Source organism: Lichenostomus cassidix, chromosome 7, assembly GCF_008360975.1.
Source record: "Lichenostomus cassidix isolate B80296 chromosome 7, HeHo_3.0, whole genome shotgun sequence".
Lineage (NCBI taxonomy): Eukaryota > Metazoa > Chordata > Aves > Passeriformes > Meliphagidae > Lichenostomus > Lichenostomus cassidix.
Window position 1 is genome coordinate 16,784,317 of NC_139488.1, and position 9,208 is coordinate 16,793,524.

Consider the following 9,208-nt stretch of genomic DNA (forward strand, 5'->3'; position numbering starts at 1 on the left):
TGGAAGCTAAGTTCCATGAAAACATGTATTGAACAAGTATAGAGGAATGTCCAGTGAAAAACTGGATCTTTTTTCTAGGACTAATCTCAGAATAATTGTCATCATGAACAGGAGTGGATATAACACTTTGTTTTCTAGTAAGAAATTTTAGTACTTTTTTAATTTCAATGATCCTTCATAAAGCTCTAGATCTTTTACAATCAGCTGTAAGATGCATTCCTAAGTGAAACCCATGCAAAGATTGCCCTCTAGGGGATATTCTGATTTTTTTTTTTTTTTTTTTAATATAGAGTTGTGGGAGGGAGGATTATTTATTTCTCCTGATCGCATCTTGATTTTCTGTTTTTACATTGCATATATTCTAAGAGGATGAAATCCCAAGGAAAAAGGTACTGAAATACCCTGTACTTTGTTGGCCATCACTTGAACTATCTCAACACATTACATTTTTATTTTGTATCCTGTAGAACAGTAAGAAAAAAGCAACACATAAATAAGGGCACAGTTGGACTATATCTGCCTAAATTACAAGTGGACCAATATGCTCCACCTAGTTACTTGCCAACCCATGATTAAGAGGTCAAGAAGTTATTTAAAGGCTGCTCCAACTTCACTGTTGTTCTTCCTATGTAACTTCAATATTTGCACTGTAGCATAAAACTGTTTCACTTGGTTTGCTCTGCTGCCTGAAAACTTCATACCTTGGTTTCCAGCACAATTTCATGTGGCATTTACTCATGCTTTGAAGCTATGAAAGAGTTAGTGTAGAACAGCTCACGATCAAAAATAGGAAAAGACACATAATTTTTAGATATGGACATCCACAAGGAAAACAGCTAAATACAGCAAATTTTTATTAAATCTATCTTCCAGTTAACAAACTGGACTATTGAACTTCTATATTGAACCACTGTGCTATTGAACTTCTAAGAAATTTTGTTGTCAATGCAGGCACAAAATGTTCACAGTCAACTCAAACATACTTTGTCTTACCTCCCACTCAATCTTGCTTGCTTCTGCCACGTGGTACACACACATTAGGTCACTAGATTTGGAAAGTTCATGAGCCTTTCCTAACTCAGTAATTTCTTACTGCAGATCTGAACACAGCATCCCAAATTAATTTCTACTTTTACTGTAGGATCAGAAAGAATAAATTCCGCCAAACTTAATTTTCATACTAATTCTGCAAACTTCGTTGACTATTTCTTCTTTAGTTTGCCTACATTTAACTTTTTTTACCAGTGGGGTATTGAACAGTTTACAAAATGAGAAAACAGCATGTGAAAAATCATCAAAGAATGGTCTTGCTCTGGTCTACTGTGTCTGTGGGGATGCAGTGTCATGTCCCACACTACTGCTGCAGCTCCAATTCACCATTTCATATTACATGTTTTCTTCTGAAGGTTTGCAGAAGTGCTGGGTTTTGAGTGCTTTTTTTTTGTTATTTGTCCTTACAGTCATGCTTGTTATCGTGACTTATTGATCATGTGGTAAAATCAGAATCTTCTTTGTTGTTTGTTCAGTTTGTCCCTTGCCACAGATAATAAAAGTAGGGTCATATATTGATCATTACTTTTAAACAGCATCAGGAAGTAAGAGCTCCTGGCAGGGCAAAAAGCTTGATTAAATTAAGTCCATAGTCTAGTAACTTTGGCAAAACAACTCATGGTGTAAAATGCTTTATATGAAGTGAAGAAAAATTAGAAGTACTTTTAAGTATCCTGCTGAATACAAGTATATACTTGTGTATCCTAACCTCTTCCTTTCTAGTGGCCCAATTTTAAAAAGTAACGGTTCAAGACACATTTTAGGACTTCCACATGATGTTATAAAGTGCACTGCAGAATTAATATGACAATAATCATCTTGTACATAAATAAATTTATTTTTCACTATCAGGGTAGGGAAAATAGGGAAGTGAAATCTGTGTGGTAACTTACAGGATGCTTGCATTGTTGACTTCCATGTAATAAGATTTCACAACCACTCATAGCAAAATTATAATTGTGATTTGTTTTTAATGTACCTTGAACTCTTAGCCTTGTTTTACGTTGAAGCAGTAGATGGTTCATGTATGAAATATATATTAGAATGGTTTTACCAAAGAACTGAGTATTAATCTTACTAGATTTGTGTATCACTCTCCTTTTTCTTCAGTGTTCCTCATAGCTTCTACATTTTAGAAAGTCTTCAGCATGGCCATGTTAATTCAGGTAGTCTGAAATTCTGCTACAATTCTCTTGACTATAAAAGCTACATGTGTGTATGCCAGAACTGAGTTCTCCAAAGCTGAGTTAGTGTTCTTAATTCAGAGATGGGGTTGTTCCCCAATTTAGTCAAGCTATTGCTTTCTAATTGCATCTGTTCATTGACAAAATCAATCTCTGCTGACAGCTTTGTGCCATGTACAAAGCCCTTGCCTGGCTCTTAGGAGCATTTTCAGCATTGCTTCTTACAATCAAAAGCCATTTGTCCTGAATATGAATCCACATCTTTAAAACTGTCCATCCTATGTGGTATACTGAACACAAGACGTTAATCTATATAGCCTCTTCATTAGAAAAATTAATTATAATCCAATTTTACCACTTTCAAGTAATATTCTTAGCTATATATTTTGAGTTCTTCTTCTACACACTGTGAAAAAAGATTAACCACTTGGTTAATATCAAGACATCCATTTTGCAGGATTGATTCCGTTTGACTTATCTTCTGTTTCTCCAGCTCCTGTATCTTTTTAAGCATTTCTTTACCTTTGTCCTGCAAAAAGAAACATTTATTTCACTAAAAACTATACAGAGTATGTACTGATACAGAGTATCTAGTGAACAAAATTCTGTTCTACCGTCCTTATTTTAATCTTTTAAGAGTTTCTAGGATACACATTTATGTTGGTGGAAGTCAGTATCATGACAGGTTTTCTTAGAAGTCTTTCCTAATACCTGGCACTCACTTCATCTCCCTTGTCTGATGGATTGAAAAAAAATTACGTCTGCTTTAGATATTAGTTATCAAAACTTAAGTGGGCATATGACTTATTTTTGAGAACACGTATCTGTAAATAAGAGAGATGTTACTGCTAAAAGTAAGCAACTACCTTCCTGTTTCACACGTGTTCAGCTTGTTTTTGTCATCTTGTTTCCTTTGCTGTCCATACCAAGCAACGATCAAAGGCAAGTTCTCCTTTCCAGCTGAGACTAGGGGCCTGAAGAGGTGTAAGTACTCTCAGCAGGAGTTGTGTCCTTGCCTGTGGCTGCTCGAGCATTTCCCCATTATCTGACTGGTGCAGGAGTCTGTGGGAGCTGCTCTGCAAGGTGAGCAGCACAGATCCTCACCCAGGGCTCCGCCTGCGAGTACAGCACGGTGCTGGTTGCAATTTTCAGTGTTTGAAACACATGCCTGCCACATGCCAACACACTGGGCTCCTGGGGCACTGCACTGTTCTTTGCAATCCATCAAAGGGCATTAAATCATATCACATTAACCAAATGTGAGCAAGGACCTTATATAAACCACCTGCTTGCTTTGAAATCTAGTATAATCAACGTACCTCCATAGTTTCCATAACTACAGCAGCACTTTCATGTTTTTTATACAGCTCATGTCTTCGATCTGGCTTACTCTGAAAACGTGGTTGCTTCTTAACTGGATCATCAGGACCAAATGTAGGGGACGTAGTCTTTAATAACTGAGTAACACCAGGCACAAAAATGAAAGGCTTGAATACAGACCTAGAAAGAGAAAATAGAACAGAGACCATTTACTGACACAGTTTTGTTAAATTGTTGAGTCAATTGCTGTATTTTTTCCCATTCTTCTACTTTCTTCTAAGAAAAGTATTTAAAAAAACATCTAAATGATGTTAAAGTCATTGTCACAGCAGTGTTTCTTTAAGTAGGTTGGTAGGTGCCATTAATGTACATAATGTATATTAATGTTCCTCTTACATTTTGATTGTGCTTTTTCAAGGGGAAAGAAAAAATGAAAAAACTCAAAGCAAAAAATGAATATAATTGGACAAATTGCAACACATTTTCATTTAGATATTTACAACTTTTTTTTTCATTTACTTGCTGCTACATCACCTGGCAGGGTCAGGAGTTCCAGTAAAGAAGTGAATACAGGGCAGATTAGGCTGCTCAGGCAGTACAGACACCATGCTGCCAGTTGTCATAAATCCACCTTCCATGTTAATGCCACTCTCTTTGTCACGAAGAATTTCCATCATTATTTCAGGAGTGATAGATCCTATTCAAGATAGAATACAACTAGTTAGCCACAGAGCTACTTGTAATACCAACTGAATAACATGTTCCCTACAACTGGCTGGTTTTTCCTTTAATAGGCAATGGCAGTTTTAATTTGTCTATGTTGGCAGGGGAAAAAAATCATCCTAATGGCATACCTGAATATGTAATACACTTGTGTTGCTTTCCCCAAAGTATTTATTTCAAAGAGAAGTGATAAAAACATGACTTTAAAAAAGAGGAGTACAAAGACAAATGGTATTTCCCAGGAAGGTTAATTACATAGGGCTAGCAAACGGTCATTCAGAAAGTAATTTCTCAGATGAAAATTAGTAGCTTGGATTAAATGCTGAACTTTAGGCACTTTGTGGAAATTAAGACAAATCATTATAATAGTGGTTGGTATTTGAACAGAGTTAATACTGCTATGTTGGTTTGAAAATATAAAAATAGTAAACAGCTATGCATGGATTTTGTGTGAAACTTTGAAACACCAAAACTGTCACTTGTTTTGAGGTGTTTCTTTTTTTTTTGGTGACTGGTTGTGTAGTTTGATTTGGTTTTTTTTTAAATTTTCATCCTCTGACCTTACAGAGCACTTAGGCTTCAAGGATGCACTGGAGTGGCATCACATTCTATACTCAGAAACTACAGTAGTACATCTATTTGTAAAGTCTGAATCAGCAAGTTGTGTGAGTTACAGTGCCAAGTGTCTATGAACATAATTCTGCTCAGGAGAAAAAAAAAACCCTTTCCACAAATGCCTCTACATCTAGTCTTCAGATGATATCCTTGTTGCTGTACAGTGCACACTGAAGCTCAGATACTGCCATGGTATCACCAAACCATCCAATATGTTAACAGACAGCACTTGCAGAATAGTTTTCTTTTCAAATTTAGTATACCAGTAGAGAGTATGTTTATAGCAGAAAAACATAACTTTTTTTTTTTAAGGTATCATCTACCATTTTAATACTTTTGTATTTCCCTTAGTGAGTTCTAACTGCATAAAAATTCTTTTTTTACACTGCCTTGCTGTTTCCTCTTAAAATATTACTCTGCTGCTAAGTCAGATATCTCCAATATTATTTTTTCACACATGACCCAAGTTCCCTGTAGACAGGCATGCAGCACTACATTTCAGCAAGAAAACGCTCTTAAGTTTTCCCACAGTTGCTGGGAAGGTTGGAGAATTAAAGAAATTGGCAAGCTTGATGAATCAATGAAATTAAAAGAAGCAATGGTCATTTTGTCAGCTACAACTTGGCAACCTGTCCAGCAGGAAAGAAGGTACTATGTATTTTCCACTAGACTTTATTATTCTGTATGCATGAAATACATTCCCTAGTATTTGAAATATAAATAATGTTTCTTTAAAAATGGCCTTCACATAGTAGGCAGCCTAGAAAAACCCCACAACTGTAATGCCACCGAGTGAAAATGCAGGAAAGGATGGATGAAGAAACCAGTGATTTTTCTGATGCTGTAAACCAAATAGCTTTTAGTTAAGGCACCTATTTAAAACAGATCTAAACAAAAGTGAACCATATTAGGCTGATAACCTGAACACCTAGTGGGATTTTTAAAATGGCTCAGGTAAATGCCAGAAAATGGGGATTTAGAATGAAAACACAGATACAATCTCAGCATTGTTATAATACAAGTAAATACAGGTATTATGAAAATGCTTTCAGTATTCAGAACCTGCAATTCCCAAAATGAATGCAGGATTTACATGATTACTAGAGCAAGATAGCAAAAGTAATTCACTCTGATGCATTAACTAAGTACTAAACATGGTCTGGCAGAGTTCAGCCAAATAAATAAAAGAAACAAAGGGGAGTAATGTAATCTTGGTTCAGATTAATCACTTCAAATGAGCTTGTGAATACAGCTACAGCAAAAACCTGCTAGATGGATGCAGTTAGAAGTAATAGCTTCTTTCTCTAGAGGTCTGAAAAGTGTATGAGTTAGTGGCTGCTTAGCGTACAGAAAGTTTTGTTCTGCTCTCAGTGTGTTTTATTAGACTACACAAGATTAGAGTAGCCATTCTGGTGAAACTACAAAGATTTAAAAATCAATGTCAAAAAAAAATGCTTGCATATGTACCCAAATGCTGTGCTGTTGTCTTAGACCTATAAAAATGGTACCAGACTGAAGCTGTTCATAAGGTTCTTTGTCGCTGCAAATGACTGGGAGTCTGTTTTAGCCTCTAGGTTTTTTCCTTAGTTACAGTATTCCTTATTATTACAGTAATAATGTATAACCTATCAAAATGTTTCAGAATAGGTCTTACAGAGCATTTAGTGGGATGGTCATAACATGACCCCTCAGTGTTGTTACTGTAGCTCTGTATGTTTGATATTTGACCCTTTTTTCAATTTTTCCTCATCAATAATTAGCAAAAACAGACAGAAATTTCCAAGTTCAGTGCTTCTCTTTTACACAAAAAGTTACTCTAGCAAGTTCTAGTTCATCAAGTCATGTGAATGATTGCCTGCATCAGATGTATAATCATTTATGATTTAAATTAATGTAGCTCACTAAATACTTTGCATATCTTGAAAAGAAATTAAAAGGATACCTTTGTGTTTGTTCAGAAGCTTATAGCCTTCACAATATCGGCCTCCAGATGTGGTCATTCTGGCAGTATTGACATAAGAGTATGTGGCAGCAAAATCAAATTCCTTTTTCCCATCCCACCAGCCATTGCTTTTGGCATATTCCTTCAATTTTGGGTGTTCTCTGTCAATCTTGGTTGTGATTGAGAGCTGGTTTGAAATATTCCGTATGCCTCCTGTTTGTGAGTTGTGGAAAGAATTGTTTTAATACATAGAATTATTTTTCTTGGTATTTTGTTTACAATTAGTTTAGTAAAGCAAATTAGCACTGAAGAGTTTCCTACAAGTTCTGTGAGTCCAGTGGCCCTCTCTCCCCAGCTATATGTATTTTTCTGATTGAATTTCCACTGCCACTCACTTCTGACTCATTTACTCCTATTGCCAACATTGTATTTCAGGTTCTGTCCTGATTATTCACACCTTTACATTCTTCATCAAAGATATAGTTTGTCCACCTAAGTCCACTGGAAGAATGAGGCACTTCAGGGCCCAATACATCAATCCTGTCCCGAAATGAAATTGTCAAGGATTGACCATCCTTAAGACCACACATACTGCTGTCATTCTCATGCCGACCTTCTTGCTATCCTCTGTTTTCCAAGTGCAGGAGTGGTTAATCTCTGACTCTGAAAAGGCCCTTGCCACTCAGCTCCTCTCACAAACTGCTAACTACTCCACACTCATGCCCTAGGAAGCAACTCCTGTTTTTTACAGGTAGATGTATGTAGCTTGAGGTTAGTTTGATACCTTAATGAAATGAAAAATGGAAAACTACTAGTGGTCATTGCACTTGAAATGCACTTGAATTGTTTGGAATAAAGAGCATCATCCATACCTTCTACTTTTTCTGCTGCCCAGTATTTTCCTGATGTCTCCAGCACCCATGCTTCCTTTCTGTCGGCTATCAGAAAACTGTTGTGGTATGTAAATGCCATGTGGCTCTCCATACAGTTTCCTCCCTGTCCATATTTTTCCAGCAAATCAACTATGACATTAAGAGCCTTTTCAGCTGTGTCTGCTCTCTCGAGTCCAAGCCTGAAACAAAAGGAAGATGTTACTTTTGGAACTACAAAGTCCACATAAAACTATTCAGCCTGAGTATTCAAACTGACCTGAAATGATATTTCTATATGTACCTGCTAATTGTATGATCTGGTAAGAGAAACACAAGTCAGGTAAAGCACTTCCTTGAAGTCTGTCCTCTACATACTTGACGTGGAAAAAAACACCAAATGGAAATACAGAAAGGCAGGGAGAGGGCTCCTACAATATGCTTGCAAGTCCCATGCAGGTATTGGATGGGAGGGAAACTGTACCAAAAGAATTGATTGACTACTGTAGGTTAATGTGAGTTACACTGGTACTCATAGGGGAGGAACATGAACTTGTTATTTACATGGAAATGAGCAGCTGAGACTGAAACTTAACAATACATGTGTGGAAGATGGGGGAACAGGAAAGGAGTACAGACCCAGGAAAAGGCCCAAACAGTAGTGCCTGAAGTCCACCTGCGCTCTTAAAAGTCTTTCAATTTAGTATAAATTTCATGGAAAGAAAACCATTTCTATGATATATATGATACTTCTCATGGGCTCCTGGCAGAAATCTAGTGCTTGTGCCAAGAAATACTAATTTTTAACCAGGGCTAGAACAGTGGAAGAAGTGTCTTCTGAAAGTGAAAGCACATATTTCCCCATATAACTAAAACCATATGTTTCTACGTAAATTCCAAATCCTGTACCATTTACCAAAAAGAAAGGAAAAAAAAACAAAGTACAAGCCTGTGCAGACCTTACGAGGTCCATGCCGAGGAGAGCTTCCCCATCGCAGATCTCCTCCCTGCCCCAGACCGCCTCGTTGCCGATGCACACGCCGTGCTCGTTGGCGCCCATCTCGGCCCCCCAGAGCCAGGCGGGGCGGCTCAGCACCACGGCGTGCGTCCTCTCCACCTGCTCGATGCTGATGTAGGTGCACTGCAAGAGGGCACACGCACTGAGTCACGTCCCGCGATCCACCGGCCGCATCGCGGGCCGAGCGCGCAGCTCAGGGCCGACAGCGGTGTTCTCGCCGCCTCCCGCAGCACCGCTCCCGCCCCGCGCCCTCACCTCCAGCGCGGCACCGGGCGGGTGCGCGGCGGCCGGGAAGTGCACGACCTCCTGCACCTCGTCCGCCGGCCGGTCCGAGTTCTTCCCGAACACCACGCGGCCCCCGGGCGCGGCGGGCGGCAGCGCCACGAAGGTGTCGCAGGAGCGGGGCGGCGGGCGGGGGGACATGCTGAGGGCTGAGGGCTGTGCGCTGCGCGGGCCCGGCGCCCACAGCGGCTGGAGCGGCGCGGGG

General features: G+C 38.8%; 2 protein-coding genes across 2 annotated transcripts in view; one reads left to right on the plus strand and one right to left on the minus strand.

The window, feature by feature from the left end:
• Positions 1-6,475, plus strand: part of GPR155 (G protein-coupled receptor 155) — a 34,585-nt gene extending 28,110 nt beyond the window's left edge. Inside the window, exon 16 of the mRNA XM_085066421.1 lies at positions 4,845-6,475. Coding sequence (XP_084922547.1) covers positions 4,845-4,929 — 85 coding nt within the window. The 3' untranslated portion in view covers positions 4,930-6,475. The remainder of the gene's footprint in view (positions 1-4,844) is intronic.
• On the minus strand, positions 1,870-9,207 carry SCRN3 (secernin 3). Its single transcript, XM_085066429.1, has 7 exons — positions 8,977-9,207; positions 8,663-8,844; positions 7,707-7,906; positions 6,835-7,047; positions 4,089-4,251; positions 3,554-3,734; positions 1,870-2,763 (listed from the first exon to the last, which is right to left on the minus strand). The coding sequence occupies exons 1-7, from the start codon at positions 9,142-9,144 to the stop codon at positions 2,608-2,610; spliced, it is 1,263 nt and encodes a 420-aa protein (XP_084922555.1). The 5' UTR covers positions 9,145-9,207; the 3' UTR covers positions 1,870-2,607.
• Position 9,208: the final 1 nt, after the last annotated feature.

Bases quoted from the DNA above. Each gene is read 5' to 3' on its own strand.
- SCRN3 (XM_085066429.1), bottom strand. From the start codon at position 9,144: ATGTCCCCCCGCCCGCCGCCCCGCTCCTGCGACACCTTCGTGGCGCTG. The intron at 8,845-8,976 runs GTGAGGGCGCGG...GCCCTCTTGCAG, and splicing joins CGCCCGGTGCCGCGCTGGAG to TGCACCTACATCAGCATCGA. The intron at 7,907-8,662 runs GTCTGCACAGGC...CTTTTGTTTCAG, and splicing joins CTCGGCATGGACCTCGTAAG to GCTTGGACTCGAGAGAGCAG.